At 32.1% G+C, this 17,777-nt stretch overlaps 2 protein-coding genes and 1 non-coding gene across 4 annotated transcripts; 1 reads left to right on the top strand and 2 right to left on the bottom strand.

Annotated features, from left to right (window-relative positions):
- The first annotated feature begins 434 nt into the window (after nucleotides 1–434).
- LOC120124919 lies at nucleotides 435–1,225 on the top strand. 2 transcript variants are annotated; one of them, XM_039143476.1, is made up of 3 exons: nucleotides 436–718; nucleotides 812–906; nucleotides 1,101–1,214. In XM_039143476.1, the coding sequence occupies exons 1-3, from the start codon at nucleotides 502–504 to the stop codon at nucleotides 1,182–1,184; spliced, it is 396 nt and encodes a 131-aa protein (XP_038999407.1). In that variant the 5' UTR covers nucleotides 436–501; the 3' UTR covers nucleotides 1,185–1,214. The 2 variants fall into 2 exon arrangements, with proteins under 2 accessions (XP_038999406.1, XP_038999407.1); XM_039143475.1 differs by having other exon boundaries at nucleotides 435–718; nucleotides 812–1,225.
- A 2,884-nt stretch (nucleotides 1,226–4,109) lies between these two features.
- Nucleotides 4,110–4,182, bottom strand: TRNAK-CUU. Its single transcript has one exon. It is a non-coding gene; the product is annotated as a tRNA-Lys (tRNA).
- Nucleotides 4,183–14,096: 9,914 nt separating this feature from the next.
- Nucleotides 14,097–16,515, bottom strand: LOC120125002 (homeobox-leucine zipper protein ROC5-like). Its single transcript, XM_039143529.1, has 7 exons — nucleotides 16,328–16,515; nucleotides 16,136–16,253; nucleotides 15,669–16,058; nucleotides 15,443–15,544; nucleotides 15,145–15,354; nucleotides 14,873–15,056; nucleotides 14,097–14,785 (listed from the first exon to the last, which is right to left on the bottom strand). The coding sequence occupies exons 1-7, from the start codon at nucleotides 16,513–16,515 to the stop codon at nucleotides 14,097–14,099; spliced, it is 1,881 nt and encodes a 626-aa protein (XP_038999460.1).
- Nucleotides 16,516–17,777: the final 1,262 nt, after the last annotated feature.

Here is a 17,777-nt window from a genome sequence, read left to right on the forward strand (position 1 = left end):
TAAATACTAAACAAGTTAAATTTTTAATGATGTGGTATTAAAAATGAAATGAAAACTAAACGTTAGGTATGAATTTAAAAAAATCGAAAGTTTAAGTAATAAAACAAACAAAACTGATGGTCTGGGTACTAGATACGCAGTTTACCTTTCAAAATAATGGTGACCAAAATTAATTATCCAAAACAGGTGGCCGTTAGGAGCAGCGAGTATGGAAAACATTGGTAGCCTCACGTCTCAACTTTACCTTTTGAAAACTGTAGCTAAGAAATAGACTAGAGGGTCTAAATATCTAATGTATGTTATTTGATATATATATATATATATATATATTCTAATGTATGTTACTATTTGAAGTTGGTTAAAAAGGACGCCCACTCTATAAAACACCCCCACCCCAGCTTCCAGAGAAAGCAGTGCAACTGCAAAACTTGCATCACCTCTAAAATCTAGACTTTTGGCATTTGAACAAGCCAAACGGCGCCGCCTGCTTGTTTCTCGGAGATGGAGTCGCACGTGCCGAGCAACCCAAGCGAAGAGTCGTGGACGGAGGAGAAGCATGTGACCTTCCTCAACTCCATGGAAGCATGGTTCGTCCGTACTATGCTTGACAACAACGATCGCTTTAATCTCCGTCTGGACCGTCACCTGCCTGACACCTCTGACTCCACTCTGGACTGCAAACGCAATGCTCCCACCACAAGGAACCACACTACTTCGGGTATTATTTCTTCACCTTCTTCCAACTACCCGCCTGCTTTTATTTTATGCTCCTTTTTCCAGCCTAATCATTCTGGGTTTTCCCTGCACTAAGGTTTTACCGGCTCAAACCGATGCAGGATGAAGGTCAGGCCTGGTAAAAGATCAAGAAGATCATCCTCTAGGTCTCTTGCTTCATCAGAAGATCAGGTTTGTCACCAAAGCCTCGATTTCGGTTATATTTCGTTTATCGCAAACGTAGTTATAACAGATGTTATCATGGTTATTGCAAGTATTATGGCTGTACAATAATAGTTTGGTTAATATGGCTAAAGCTAAAAAACACAGAAGCAGTTTAGATTCATGGCTAAAGCTAAACAGTTGTTAATATGTGTGTTGTTTAGGTTGTTCCACAGGTTGAAAACAGGAGAGAAGATAAAGAAGAGAAACAGGGTGTCCCAATTTTGGTGTTTCATCCAACCCGATGAATGTTTTTCATGTTTCTGGGACCCTTTTTGCACTTAATCTCCATGGGGTTTGTAGGTTGAAAGTGATTTGTGTGCGTGTAGAATATGTACTATTGAAAAAGGCTAAATTGCATCTTGTCCAGCCCCACACCATTTACTTCACTTTCGAGGATTATCAATTCTTGACTTGCTTTGGAAGATATTTTTTTCATCCTGCCTTGAGCAAAGATATTTTTTTGGGGTTAACTTCATGATGATCACTTATCTTTAGATTTTATTTACTCTTAGTCACTGATTTTAAAATACACAAGATATGATCACTTACGTTTTCATTTAAAAATATTTGGTCACCTGCGTTAATTGCGGTTATAAACAGTTAAATATTTTGATATATCTATACTTTTGGTCACTGTTAGTTTTATATTCTCTCAATTTAATCATATTTTTAATAAATTATATATTTTTAAATCAAAATAAAAATAAAATATTTTTTAATTAAGTTAATAGTAAAATATATTTAATAAGTTAATATAAAATATTTTAACTTAATATATATAAAATTATATTATATATAAATGGGGTCACGGGTACCCATTTCGTATTTTTTTTATTTTTCTTTAAACTATATTAATTTTTAAAAAAAGTTATATAAAAAAAATTTAAAATTTAAAAGTCTATAATATATATAATTCACACATAAAATTTAAAAATTCAAATTACATAATTAAAATAAAATTTATTAAAATTTTAAATAAAAATATAATTAAATTTGAAATATTTTGAAGTTAAAATAAATATTTTAAAAATAATTTATAATGCTAATGTAAAATAGTTTAAGAAATTAAGAATTTAGAACGGTATGGTGTTAAAATTTAAGAAATTAAGATTTTAGAATATCAGAGTGAAATAATTTGAGTATTATGAATAAAAAATTAATAAAAAAATAAAAAAATATATAATAAATCAGGTACTAGGTCGGAGGGTATCCAATTAACCAACATTTTGTGACTCATGCTCGACCCAGAAACCCACCCGACCCAAAAAATATTTTTTAACTAGGTTAGCGGATCGACGGGTCAGCTCAATCGGGTCTGGTATTTTTGAACAATCTTACTGGCATGACACGTGGCATCGTTCCATTAGAAGATTAAATTTATTTTAATTTATTAAAAGTATGACTAAATTGAAATAATATGTAATAAAAGAGACCAAATGTGTGATTATATAAAAAATATTTAACGGTTGTTAACGACATTTAACTTTGGGTGACCACATCTTCATTAAATAAATATGAAAATGATAATATCTTAATTAAATAAAAATAAAAATGATCATATCTTATGTTTTTTGAAATCAATGACAAAATATGAATAAAACACAAAAATAAATTACCATCCATGTAATTAATTTTTTTTTGCCTATTCAAAACGTACCTTAACAATATTCACTTATGCGGTTCTCTTATAATGATATTTTAGTTGAAAAGATCACTGGATAAGGTGGTGACAAATGAGATGGCGACATCGATATTTGAAACTTTAATGCGTACGTAGAGTTGGTTGCTTAATCTTTTTAACAAACTCATATTTTAAAATATATCCTAAAATTTTAAATTATCGTATATTTTAGATATATTTATATATTTATTTATTTTTTTAGAATTTTAGATTTCCCCCTGTTAAAAAATAATTTCTATGAATTTACTCGTTACATAATACACATAATAAAAGAATAACAGCTTAGGTTGAGGTGGCAATATCTTATCCAACCTTCGTTTATTTAATTTTTATAATATTTTAATCTGAAATTTTATTTAAGGACTTTGGTCGATAAATATTGGTAAAAGAATGTTGGTGGGGAAGATAGTTTGAGTCTTTATTTAAAATGTTTGGTTAATTTGGGTTTCGCCAACTTCCCATAAGAAGCGATATTCGACACTAACGAATGAAATCGTTTGTTAGTTGAAATATTTTACAAATTCAATAAATTTTGGTAGATGTTGACTCAGCATCACATATGTATTTCATTTCATTCCTGCAGTTTTAAAATTTTAAGAGTAAACTATACTCATAACCACTTATAATTAATTTGATTTAATTTTTAAATTTTATTAAATACAATCACTTAATTATTTAAATAATGCTAATCAAATAATTTACTTAATCAAATAATTTACCGTTAACATTTGGCGAAGGAGCTAGCGTGACTGTTAACAAAATTTATATAATTATATAATTAGTCTCCTTTAAGAGTAAATTGATAGAATGTATAAGTAATAGAGATTAGATTATACTAATTTTGTTAACAATCATGTCAACTCCTCCGTAAAATGTTGACGGTAGATTCAGTGGCAGAACTTGTTGATAGAGTTTGGTGGGCAACTTAAAATTTTAAAAATTTCAGAAATTTAAATTAAAATTTTCAAAAATTTTGAAGGGTTTATTTATATTTTTCCAAAAAATTAGTGTCTAACTAAAATTTTTGAAATTTTAATAAACTTAATAAGAATTTTTTTTAAAAAAAATTATGGGAGGGGAATTAATTAAGAACATTAACATTTTTTTAAAGTCTAATATGAATTTCTAAAAGTTTTGGAGATCAAATTAATTTTTTTTAATTTAAAATATCTAAATTATAATTTTTAAAATGGGGGCATGGCCCCACTAGCTCTTCTTACGATTTGCCACTGGGTAGATTACTTGATTGACACTATTTGAATAATTAAATAGTGCGACTAATAAAATTAAAAGATTGATGATTAGATTAAAATTTTCATATAGTTAAATGGTTATGGTCGTAGTTTACCCAAATATCAATTAATGTAAAAATTAGCTGACCCTATTCTCATATGTAATAGGGTGAGGAGGATGTAAGGTAGTAGGCTGCCCCCAACGTCAGGTTGAGAGCAGCTTCCGTAGAAGACCTCCAGCAGTCAGAATTATAAATTACCCACCGCGGGGCTCGATCCCACGACCACAAGGTCAAGAGCCTTGCGCTCTACCAACTAAGCTAGATGGGCAATTCAATTTAATAAATAAACGAACATAAACGAATAAATTTTTTTTATTCATGTTCGTTCATTAAGGAATATAGCTTGTTCATGTTCGTTCATTTAAATAATAAATGAACATGAACGAACGAACATAAACGAACACAATAAACTAACACAATAAACTCACATAAACGAACAACACAAACACAAAAAAAAAAACTTATTCGAACACAACAAACGAATGTAAAAAAAAGTAAACAACAAGAATAACAACTTAAAATTCATTAATATAACCTGCAAGTTTAGAGTTAATTTGTTCGAATATGAAAAAAATATACATAAATCATAAATAAGATATATGAACATAATAAAATCTTAAAGTTAATTTGTTCAACAAAATAATCTTCTTGAAATCCAAACAACTTCAATAATCTTCGTAACATATTCAACTTGCCCTCTGTTTGAACATAAATGAACGGACATAAATGAACATAAATGAACGAACATAAACGAACATATAATTGAACGTTCACGAGCGTAAATGAACGAACGAGCCATTTGTTCATGTTCGTTCATTTAATTAAACGAACGCAAAATCTTGTTCATGTTCGTTCATTTAATAAACAAACGAACATAAACGAACTTCTCGCCGCACGGTTCATGAACGGTTCGCTGAACGTTCAGTTCATTTACAGGCCTACTCGCTGGCGTATACTTGAATTATTATAATTACAATTGTATATAAAATTGGGAATACTTTTCAGCTACTACTCAATATAAGTGGGGGTTGAGCACAACTCGATTCGATTTGAAAAATTAATTTTTTTCAACTCGAATCGAATCAAAATAATTTCGAGTTATAGTTTTATACACTCAACTCAACTTGACTCAAAAAATTATCAAATTCAAATAAAGTTGTAAAATACAACTCAAATAACTCGAATAGTAACTCAAAAATTTTAGTAATTAGTGCATTGATTTTCAATTTTGAGTCGAGTCACTTGACTCTATATGATATATGTATATCACATATGAAAAATATCTATAAATAGTATGTGTTGTATATGGTTATAAAAAACCATTTAAATTAGAATCAGATAAAATCAAAATACTATAAATGTAACACCCCAATTTAGGGGCTAAATTTAAGAAATTATAAAGTGGTTGATTTAATTTGGTATTTTGAAAGAAACAGTGGGTTAAATTGCAAAATTTTAAAGTTGGCAGACCGTTTTATGAAGTACAGGAAGTTCAGTGGCTAAACATTTGATTTAGCCATTTTTAATTATGAGATGATATATACCCCCAATCTCCCGTATGTTTCTGGAAATTTTTCCAGTTTTCCCTCTCCCGTCAACCCTCCTTCCAATTCCGATCTACTCGCCGTCCAACCTCCGATCGACGAGCCGAAACCACCATCGTGTTCGTTGTCAACCGAGGAACCAAACCCCTCAAACCTTTCGTCGTGAATCATCACCGCTCGTCGTGAATTTCAGTCGGAAGTATCGTCGGTAATAACTCAATTTTAGTTGGTTTTTCATAGATTCACGACGATCGGGTCATCTGTTTACGACACCTCCTGCACCATCGTGTTCCTTGAGCCATTCCGAGTCCACCGGTGTCCTCCCTTTTCTCCGGCGGCGGCGGCGCGTGTGGAGGTGAAGCGATCAAAGTTTCTGATTCGTTGAAATCGAGCTCTCCGCCGTTCAAAAAATTGAACCGAGCTTTGTAAGTATCTCGAAATCGATTAAAATAATTTTTAGGAATTTTTCCGGGAATTTTCCGATATCAGTGAACTGTTCACGGTTTGACAGATTTTGTAACCCATTTGACCGGTTTGACCGGTCACAACCCGACCCGACCCGTTTACTCGACCCGTTGATCCGACCCGTTGATCGGCGTTAACCACTGTTGACCAAAACTTTGACTGGCTTTGACCGGGCATTAAACGACCTTTGGCTTTGACCGAGTATACCTATCCTGACATTTTTCGACGTTCCAAATCCGATTCCGCAGTCCGTTTTTCGAAATTTGAACCCGAATGCCTTGAAATTGCCGGTCAAACCTGTTGACTTTGATTTTGACCGAAGATTCCAAATTTTCGAAAAGCCATATTTTATGCTTTCGACGTCCTGAATCCGAATCCGAAGTCGGTTTTGCCAAATTCGAACCTGGTAAGCTGTTTTTGACTGATTTATCATCCGATTCGATCCGTTTTTCAGAATTAAGCTCCGTTTTTTATGTAATTTCTGTTTATATGGATCCGAGGAAATATTGGAAGTTGAATTGAAGATCAAAGGTGTTCGAATGGAATTTTTATGGTCGATCAGTATTGCACGGAAATCGAGGTAATACTTTACTACCTCTTATGCTTTATGGAACATGTTATATTGATAAATGCATGAACAAGATAATGTTGGTCACTTTGGTGGAGTTGAATAATTTATACACTTGATATGATGTGGTAGAAATTCTGTAACTGATTACGGATCGAATGACTAATATAAGAGATTGAGAAATTATTAGATTAAATTACAAGTTTGTGATTAGTGATAAAGAAATCAACCCTGTATCTGCAACTTATAATTTATTTCATCAAGGGTTAAATGTTAAAGGTACTTGGATGAGAAATTATGAGAATACTCTGGTAGGGTAAAATTACGAAAATACCCTTATGTTATAAAAAGACAAGATTTGAATATGGAAGTTAGATAAGAGGATTTTACAGACATATTGATCTGATAAAATATTGATGTGCATAAGAAATGTTAGTTTTATTTGGAAATATGGATAACCGGTTTTTAATCCTATGAGAGTTTGTGAAGAATACTAGAAGTTTGTTAAGAGAACCGTTTCAAGATCAGAGAGTATTCAAGAAAGCAATTAATCATAGGATCTCTAAATTATATTATTTTCGTTAAGAGCTAATATCGAAATTATCTAGTTAAGAAATTACGGAAATGCCCTTAAGAGGTAGAATAGTCTGAGTTGACTCTGAATGAGAAAATACTTAGGGGATTCATACTTAACTCGATTAAGTACGGATTTAATTGTTAAGATCCTGACTTAGTGCAGGAAAATTCCTGATATTCCGTTTGTAAAATCTGAGAAGACACTTGACCCGTAAATATTCGAATAATGAGTAAATACTTGAAGAATAATTTATCGGGGGTATTCTGCTGTCAGAATTGTTCAAAAGGACTGAAGTAAATGATAAGATTGAATTAAATAATAAGACCGGATGGTAGGAAAAGATTGAAATACCGTAGATCTGTAAAATGACCAAAATACCCATGTAATGGAAATGACCCAAGAATATCACCAAGCTCAGGAATGATTGGATATCCTCGAGCTCTGAAATAAATGGAATAAAACTGAACACCAAAATTACCAAAATAACCTTATGGCCTAAACTAAGTAAATACCTTGGATTAATTAAGGAATCCAAATAAGCATAGGTATTGGACTACCTTTAAAAGTTATGGAACATAACTTAAGTGAGCCGATCAACCTTAATAATATGTCAGTACCTGAACGACATAGATATTACTTGAATACATGTTCGTCTACTCAAGTTTAGCTCAATGATAATTTTGGAAGTATTCAGCTCAGCTCAACTCTAGATTGCATTCGGTACTAAGAATTGGATATTTATTCGATAAATCAACCACGAAGACCAAACTGAACTGCGGAAGTACAATATGTATATGAAATTCAGAAACGTACGGAATTACTCTGGAAAATCCCGAAGTAACTGGAATAGACTTGAATGCTAAATGAATTAAGCAACCTCAAGCACTAAGGATTAAGTAAGTGATGTGAATGAGTCTGGAAACGTTAATGAACATACACAATGTACTGTTCTTCTAGATCATGAACTACAAATCAAGCACGTCAGTATTTCATGATATATTGGAAGCGTAAAAATAAAATAAAGACATTGGAAGATCTATTCAGTGATGATTCTGAAAATGATCTATGGACAAGAGTTTGTGGTATTAAAGAGTAAATACCCTGTAAGAACAATGAATTGATCAATCGACAAGCATTAATTTTGGGAGCTATTCATTTAAGAGTTGTTTGATAATCCGATCAATCGACATAGATTGTAAATGTCCTGAATATTAATTTCTTCCTTACAGCTCAAGTCATATTCTGAATAATTGATGATTTTGTCAATTATTGAACTCTTCCAATAGTGATTCTGAATTTCGATATTCTCTCGGCATACTGAATAACTGTGTTTCTCTGCCTGATACAGTACCTCTAAATAATACTTGTAAACTCTGGTGTGTTCCCTAATTATATAAATATTTTATATGATTTCCGAATTGAATTCTGTTATGATACGTTACTTGAATTCTGTTCTGATTCTGATCTGGATTCTGTTCTGATATCTGATATGAATTCTGTTTTGATTTCTGATATCTCCGTTTACCGACGGAGAAATGTTTTATCTGGGGGGTTTATTGTTGGAGGAAGATTATTGCAGGCTCCTCGGCTGTGTGCTCAGGGCCTTACTGTTACTGGTTGTGCGGGGTGTATGGTTCCGGGGAACCTACACAAATAGATTGTGAAAGGATGGGGGTGTATATATACATGCTTTAAAAAATATATATATATCCTTTTACTGGTTTTATGGGAACACACTAGATAACCTATTCTGATCTCCTGAACTCAGTTATCCAAAATATTTGTCTGAACTAAAAGCTCATTGTCCGTTACCATCTGAAATATCAGTAGAATCTCTGCTCAGCATAAAAATCTATAAACGTTCAGAAATAATAAGGATATGTATGTTTATCTATATCTGCACGTTCTTCAACATTATCTGGTAGTTCTGTATTACTGAGCTTTTCAAAGCTCACTCTATTACTCACCTTTTCAGGTTAAAAGAATTGTACCAGTGCATCTATCGACTTCAGTAAGGAAGTTTTTCCGGCGTTGTTGCAGAGTATGGTACATGTGATTAGGGGGCATGTAATTGTATTTTTTTTATATACGAGTCTGGAAATCTGTTTTATTTTTAAATAGTGACAACTGATTTTATTAGTTTACATGTAATTTAAAAAGTTTTAAATTTTCCACTATTTTTACAGTGGGTCACTTCGGTGGCCCAAATGTGACACCCCGAATCGGATCTGGTTACCCTTATCAGTCTGTGGGGGTTACAATAAGTGTTTACAATTAAATTTAAAAATAAACTCAAAAATTTGACTCGACTTGGCTCGATTCAAATTTCATAAATTTTAATCGACTCTAAAATTTTTCAAGTTAGCTTCAAAATGTAAAATATGACTCATAAAATCGAATAATTTAATTTTTTTTACTCAATTTTACCCGATAGAACGTTTACCCCTAAATACAAGCTAGCCCCTTCATTACTAGCAACATTATTATTGGCTCACTATTTTTATTCCTATTTACTGAAATTTTAATAACTATTTTATGAATTATCAATATTTGACCTTTATTGATTTAATGATTTAAATATAAATTAGTTTAATTGTATTATTATATTTTTAATGATTCAAATCTAATTTTTTTAATTAAACTGAAATAATTTTATACTGATTAATCCAAATAGTTGGTGGTAAAATTTTGATAACTTCACAAGCCTATTAGTTTATAAGTTGTATGTTAATTTGTATGATAATCTTGAATTAAAATCTATTAAGAAATATAGATATAGACATGATTGATTGAAATAGAAAGATGTTATTTATTTGTGTTGTAAATGAATAAGTTGAAAGATATAAAATACAAGTTGAATTATGAAGATTTTTTAAAATTATTTCGTGGTAGATGCAATTACTTCATTACTCTGGCAGTTATGAAAAACTTTAAAACACGTCCAATAATTTATAGATCCCTATATAGTGATGTTTATCTCTGAAAGATTAAAATATAAGAAAATTTAAAAAAAAAATCTATGAAATTTTGTACAAATATATTTTCTTAAATATTTAGATAAATTGAATCAATCCAAGTGTATATGATACATAAGAATCAATGACAATCTATTTGCTTATTTGTCTTTATAAAGACAACCTATATAGTGTATACTCTCGATGAGTTTCGAAAACATCTTAATTGTTCAAAGATAATATTTGATATACAAATCTTGAAATAAAGTAATTTTTATCGAGTACTTAAATATGATTTTTTTATCTATGAACGGACATATACTGAAAGATTGATAAAATATGAATAAAGATATTTTCTTCAATGAAGAGGAAAGAAATCTTTGATCTTCAACTATCAAATCTTAATTGGTTTATAACATCTATATTTTAGCAGAGCTAGAATCATCATATCTTAGTTTGATCCAAAAGTATTCTAAGTGTTATAAGATCATTATCCTTAGATCTTCAAATATTATTTAATGTTTATACAGATAATGTAGAAATAATTACCATACATGAGGCAAGCTGATAGGAGATGACACTGATAATTCTCTAAAATAGTTATTATTTAAAGTCTTTTTACTTAGGTTAAGCTTGTACTTTAGCATTCTTAGAATCATATTTGAATTTATTTTAGCATATTTTACATCATTTGCATATTGAGAGTGAATTGTTGGTACTTGGGCTGATTTTAATTTTTTTTTTTTTTTGCAAATTGTTATACTGATGATGCTATGACATTGTTAATGATGTAATTGTTGCTGTGCGCTGAAGTTGGACTGAATTGTCAAACCGATTCTGCAGCAACTATTGAGTTAACAAGCGGTTAAAGAAATTTTAAGAATTGATAAAGCTACGAAAAAAGGCTGGAAATTGAATTTAAAAAAGAGATTTTCAGAAAAAAAGAGGATTTTCCTATTAGTAGAAAGTTTGAATTTGATGGGCTATAAATATATTATTATTATCTACACACTTTAAATAGACGTCTTCTATTTTTCTCTCCTACCACCGCATGGCAGCTTAGAAACCTCTGGAAAAACAACACTTGGATGTGAAGCATGTTGCAATCGTGAGAGCGGTAGTCGACGATCGATTGGGCGTCATCTTAGCGATTTATACCGAACTTGAGAAAGGGGATTTATGTTGTTAAGATAATTTGTTTTTTTTATGTTAAGATGTTAAACTTGGATATTTTATTTTGAATATATTTTTATGAATTTCATGTTTATTCAGTTTACCTTAGTATTCTTGATTGGTGTTGCTTGAGTTTAATTTTCGACTTGTTTGTAGAGATATAAACTGCCCAATAATGTTGTGAGAGTTGGTTACATCATGAATAATATAAACTTCTGTGAGAACAACATTAAGTATAATATAGATTTTTTCAGAGCATTCTTAGTACGCTTATTTGAATTGCTATAGAGATATAGTCCTTCTTGTAAGTTGTTGGTGAATATTTTCAAAAGAAGAATAAACTGCTAAGTTAATGCTAGACACATCAATCGTAATGCTACAATATTGTTAATTGCATACGATTGTTTGACATCCCACAATCCTTTGCCTAAATCGATCATTGTTTCATTTACTTGTGTTGTAATCCGATTTATTCTATTCTGTTTTCTATCACATTGCTACAAGATTGCTCCCTACATCAACAATACACAATTTTACGTTTGTTTCATAGCAATTCTATGGATTAATACTAATCCATCGTGGATAAGATACTCGACGCACTTGCTATGTCCACTTTTACTACTTAATAAATGATAGTATATGCTTGCACTGATTGCTTTTATATTATTCGAAGCATCAGGCAACGAATTATTTAATGTTGCTCATAGTTAAAGAAATCAAGCCTAGGGTTATAGACTCAATCAAAAAGGGGATTGACGTGAGAGATGTATTTGATGCCAATTAGAGTTCTTGATAGTGAAATTGTTATCCCTAATCAAACAAGAATATGTTGATTAGAATGATGATGAATAATGAACAACAATTGAATATAAACGACAAACAAGAAGATGAATCAAAAAAACGAAGAAACAAGATTAAAATCATACAATTGGATGTGTTTAGGAATAATATGAATAAAAGATAATAAAAGAATAACTAGATGAATAAAGAACGAATATAGAAAACAAAGAACAAAGATAGAAAAACTTAACCAAGATTGAAGTTATGGTCGAGAAGTTCCTGACATAGAATTAAAAAGATTAGATTCAATTGAAATATAATGAATAATGGATTATGAATATAAAATAAAGACAAACACAAGGCAAATAAAGATAAAAAAGAAAGTGAATTGAAATTTCTTCGTAGTATGTATAAAGTTGGCGTGAATTAGAGTATACGGTGATGAACTTAGCGTGATGATGATGATAATGGTGATACTGATGGTGATTGATAAGTGCCCTTAGTACCTAATCACAATTAATTAAACAAACACTATAATAGGCTTTAACAAACCTTCCTAACCACAATGGAAAGATAAAACTGAAGTGTAAAAATCTCTCTCACGAAGAACTCAAAAAAACTTTATGATGAAGAATGCTTCGAAGAAACAAGGCTATCAACACTTGCAAAAACATACTCATGTTGTTTTATTATTCAAAAGCAAAATGATTTGCAATGGTTAATAAAGCCTCCTTTATATAGGGTGAGGAGTTCCAAAGTTCTAAATCAATAACTAATGAATAAAATAATAATAAACTAGAACAATGTTTGATTCTAATTCCTAATAAAATAAAAATTCAGTCCTAAAATATAAAGCAACTTCTTATATTAAATTATATTACAATTAATTAATAAAAAATATTAAAAAAATCACAATTTTTACAAAATCCTATATTAACCTTGTATAAGAATTTTCTACATGTATCATCTTAAGTTCTTGATATCAGATTGATGCATTTCAAGTACTGTTGAAAAGCAAAGAGACAGAAGGGCATATCTCCAGAACGACCAAATAACACTTGAATCCTATTCGAAAAGTCATCGCAAGTCTATTAATGTTATGGTCTTCTTTTTTAAAGCTTAGACGCGTGAATCAATTGGAAGAGTCAGTTCTTCTTCCTTTATTGTGAGGTATGTGGTGCATGTATCACAAGTCGAAAAATATTTAGATAAAACAATTGATCCAACATATTCAAAGTATACGTGATTTGGTTCCACATGATAAGATGTTAACTATCTTGTACAAAGATAATGCAAAAATGTATAGCTCAATTGACAAGAGGATACATCAAATTAAACATATTTTCCTAAATTTTTCTCCCCGTGATTTAAAAAAATAGTAATATAAGTATTCAACGAATTTGTTCAAGTGGAAATTTGAAAGATCTTATGTGATATTGTCATGAGGTCGTATTATACCTTTTCCCCTTAATCAATATTTTTTCCCACTGAATTTTTTTGATAAGATTTTTAGCGAGACATGTTATAAATATTAAAGATATGTGTACACTTGCCTTTCATTATGTTTTTTTTCCACATGATTTTTATTTTATTAAGGTTTTTACGAGGCACATTATCTTCATAGACATCAAAGGAGGAGCGTTATGAATATATCTATAAGATAAGATTTTAATATATTTTATTATTATGACTTTAATAGCCATTAAATTTAGAGTTCTATATAATATATGCTCTTTATGCTTATAAATATAGAGTTTAGTGAAAACATCGTATATAACTCATATATAGATAATAATATAAATTTCTCTTTTTATTCTTATATCTATTTTTTCCCCTTATTGTTTCATTCCACTTATTTTATAACATTATTATTTTAAACGAATGTGAATATATTTGGTTTATTTTTCTAATCACGAGAATATATTTTTATAAACTTGGACCAGATTTTGTTATGCAATTCCGCACATATTTGGCATTGTGATCTATAAAAATCAAACAATATTAAGTACCATACAAGTGATAGTCAATCTTTCATGAAATTTGAGTAATGAATATTGTTGGAGACTAGGTTTGAGTCGTGAGTAAATTTAGCTACCAAGTTTAATTATGTAACTGATCCACCTATGGTATTGAAAGGGCAGCTTTGATTGTCTGAACTTGGTGGGATAAGACTTTGCAATTCCATTCAACTGTTTCCGCTGTTATCTTACCGTCCACCAAAATCTCTGACGCAGTTGTAAGTAAGCATCTACTACTTGTACTCCCATCGGAGCTGCTTCGCCGCTCATCACCGGGAAGAATTGTAAATCCCATCGGAAACATTTCCAACTGCGATGTATCACCGCCGTTCATCACTACACTAGCTGAGGTACCGCCGAAAAGTGCACACACAATCAGCGCACCGGATGCATCGCTCCAAGTTTCCTGTAAAATTAGGCTGCCGTTGGTAGCGAGACCGCTACTAAAGAGAGTGACACGGTCGCCTTGTCCCGGGCCTTTGGCAACATTGATCATTGCCGGCGTTGACCGTTCTTTTGACAAAAGGTCCCGGTGACACCGCATCCCTACGTCCACCAAGTAATCAAACAGCCTTTGCTGAGATATGGGCATCCAAACTGAAGTTGAACTGCTCAGAGCATGAGTCTCAGCAGGATACTTTGCATCTTTCCGAACCATCACCCTTACATCTTCACCCGCATTACAAACATAACCAACATCGAGACCCTTACGCTCACTCAAAGCACAAATACAGTCGAGGAAGTTATATGTCATGCGTCGCGCAAGCTTTAACACGTTTTTCCTGCCAGCTGCAGCCAGAATGGCATGTATCAGGAGAGGATCCTTTTATATTTTTTTCAAAGTTGAAAGAATGAAGTATTATAGCAGTGAAGAAGGGAGAAAAGAACCTGCATTGCCTTCACCGTTGATAGAAGGGGACAATATTAGTGCGAAACGGCGACATTGTCTTTGGAGAGTGGAGATCCACCTATGTGCGCCAAAGCCGAAACCAGAACCGTGTAACGGATGCAAAAGATGGTGGACTGTGCTCTCATCGTATTCCGAGTGTTCAACCCATGTAACCTGGCATTTAGGAACTTGTAAGCATGCTCTTTTGCAAACAAATATCAAAACCAAACTCCAGAGCTCATCACAAACTGTTGGCAATTACCTTGGTGTATTTGTTGTCAGTATCTTGGATAATGCATCCAGAAGGAAGCCTCCTGCAATTTGCAAACATGGGCGGATTTGCAGCATTGCTAGGATCAATAGAAACATCCACAACCGCCCACACACCATCTGAAAGATGCTTGCAGAACCGGACAAATCGAACTCGACGAACAGGAACAAAAGGTGAAAGAACTTGAAATTCAGCAACCATCTGCAAGTATGATTTCATAATGCCAAAGCTAAGCAGAAAGAAAAAAGAAAGTAACAAAGATGGAAATCAGAGGGGGTTAAAATGATACCACTTGCAATGCATTGTCTCTGGTTCCACCCGTACCGCTTGATAGCACATCAACCGTTGCTGCTCCTGCAATCAGGCATGGAAACATATCCGCCCAACGATTCTATTCATACAGTAACACAAAAAGGAACTTGTCAGACATAATCTTCAGATATCTTTATTGAGATTAAACCAGTAATATCAGGTATCCACCATTTGCAGCAATTGAGGTGAAAGGGATGGCATACCGCATCCATTAAGGTCTCGACGAGGGCCAAGCCACGAAGGGGAACACAGGCTGTTTCCCTTGTAGCCTCAACTGTGTATCCACTGGGTTTGATGCCAATGCAAGAGGGGAAAGACCTCTCATACTCTGCCAAATTCAAGGTTTCCGGTCCATCATGCAGCCCTTTGATCCAAAGGGGATGACCCATATGTGCCATTTTGATCAATTCATCCATAGCTGCTAATGCATTGGGGTTTGGAGTAGGATTGTGCGAGGAAGACAGAGGCACTGCTGGACCGCCACAGTTGTTGCATGTGGGGCTATCTAAAGCCTGCTTCAAGAAATCATTCTCCACTCGGAGTTTATCGTTCTCTTGTTTAAGAAATTCATTTTCATTGCGTTCCAATTGAGCCTGTTTCGGATTTTAATCATTAGCAAATCCCAAACTCAATCGTACCTCAAGAATCAAAACAAAGATCGTCAACTTACCTTCATTTGGGTTCTCCTGTTTTGAAACCAAAATTTGATTTTCTTTTTCTCTATGCCTAATCTCATGCTGAGTTCCCTTTTTTGTCTTTCATCAGGGTGAGGACAATCCTTGAAGAAACTGACAAACAAAAAGCAATGATAAGCAAAACCCAATAAAAAACAAATTTACAAACAGAAGAAGAAGAAGCATACGATTCAAGCACTTGTATTTGGTGGGGAGAGTGCCTACGGAACTTGTTGTTCATCTTCTCAGACGGTCCTCCATTATCAGGCGGTGGAACTTCAAAGCTATCACTACTCTCGTATCCATCTCCGTTCATGGTCCCCATTAAACCAGAATCAAAGTTTTCTGCAACCCCAGTCCCACTATGTCTATCCATTCTTTACTGCACAAAATATAATAAAGTCGGTTTCTGAAAGACGAAAACGGAGAAGATATTCCGCTCTTATATATATATATGTGTGTGTGTGTGTGTGAAAACGCCATGTAGAGACTGATAAATGCGAAGGAAAACAACTGTTTTTTGAAGCTGCATGTTTCAAAAAGAACAACCCTGATATTTCAAAAAGAAAGAAGCTAAATACCTTGAAGATTTCTTACAGTAATCACAGCTGAGGTTATCAGATTTGAGTTTGACCAATTGTTCTCTTTTTAAACCTTTTCAGACAGAGGTTATCAGATTTTTGTTTGACTATTGGGATTTGAAGACAGTAGAAGGACGAGACTATATAGTAAAGCGTTTGCTAAGTTGACGTGTATGATATGTATTTATAGATATTTATCGTATCAAATATATTACTCTACAGTCAAGTAACATATTATTTTTACTAAATTATATTCAAATATTAATTGTTTTTCTATTTTTGGCAGATGCTTTAATTGAGGTGATATATAAAAGAAAAGTACAATTAATACATCAATCAATGAAAATAATATATTTGATGTAAATATTTCTCTTAAAATAGTAAATAAATCATCCTATTTCTGTCTATAAACACTATCTTTTATATGACACTTAAGATCCTACAGATATAATTAAATTAAGATTTTTCTTACTTTTAATGCATTATGTTTACTAATTTGGACTACAATATTTATCCTATAAATTGCAATAATAATTGGTTAATTTCTCTTTAATAAGCATTAACTTTTTTATTTATCTAGATTTAAAGATATATATATATATATATAATGATATTGGCAACTGGTCACTTGTCACTCAAGTAAGCGCCGACTTACACAGAAAGAGAACAATTGGTCAAACTCAAATATGACACTGTTTTGAATATCCAAAAAGGTCTAGATGTAATAAACTATTAAGAACAAGTAAAAATAACTCATTTAAACCTCCGATTTTTTTACTTAAATATATAATATAAAATATTATTTACCATTTTAGCACCTTTATACGATTAATTCTCGAATTTGTTTTTTGTCACATAGACAAAGGCACGTTTTGCAGTAAGAGTCCGTTTGGAATGGGAAAAATAATTTACGGAAAATGTTTTCCCGTTTTTGGGTGTTTGGTTCTCGTAAAACACCCGGGTCGACATAAAGCGTTTTACTGTCAATGGAAAAATGAGCCTTAAACACGATATTTCGACTTACCGTTTGGAAAAGGGTAAGTCGTTTTCCAAATTT

The sequence above is a fragment of the Hibiscus syriacus genome, unplaced genomic scaffold, assembly GCF_006381635.1.
Source record: "Hibiscus syriacus cultivar Baekdansim isolate YM2019G1 unplaced genomic scaffold, ASM638163v2 tig00110429_pilon, whole genome shotgun sequence".
Classification (NCBI taxonomy): Eukaryota; Viridiplantae; Streptophyta; class Magnoliopsida; order Malvales; family Malvaceae; genus Hibiscus; species Hibiscus syriacus.

Bases quoted from the DNA above. Each gene is read 5' to 3' on its own strand.
- LOC120124919 (XM_039143475.1), top strand. From the start codon at position 502: ATGGAGTCGCACGTGCCGAGCAACCCAAGCGAAGAGTCGTGGACGGAG. The intron at 719-811 runs GTATTATTTCTT...CCCTGCACTAAG, and splicing joins AAGGAACCACACTACTTCGG to GTTTTACCGGCTCAAACCGA.
- LOC120125002 (XM_039143529.1), bottom strand. From the start codon at position 16,515: ATGGATAGACATAGTGGGACTGGGGTTGCAGAAAACTTTGATTCTGGT. The intron at 16,059-16,135 runs GTAAGTTGACGA...AATCCGAAACAG, and splicing joins ACAGGAGAACCCAAATGAAG to GCTCAATTGGAACGCAATGA. The intron at 15,355-15,442 runs GTATCATTTTAA...TCATACTTGCAG, and splicing joins GAGACAATGCATTGCAAGTG to ATGGTTGCTGAATTTCAAGT.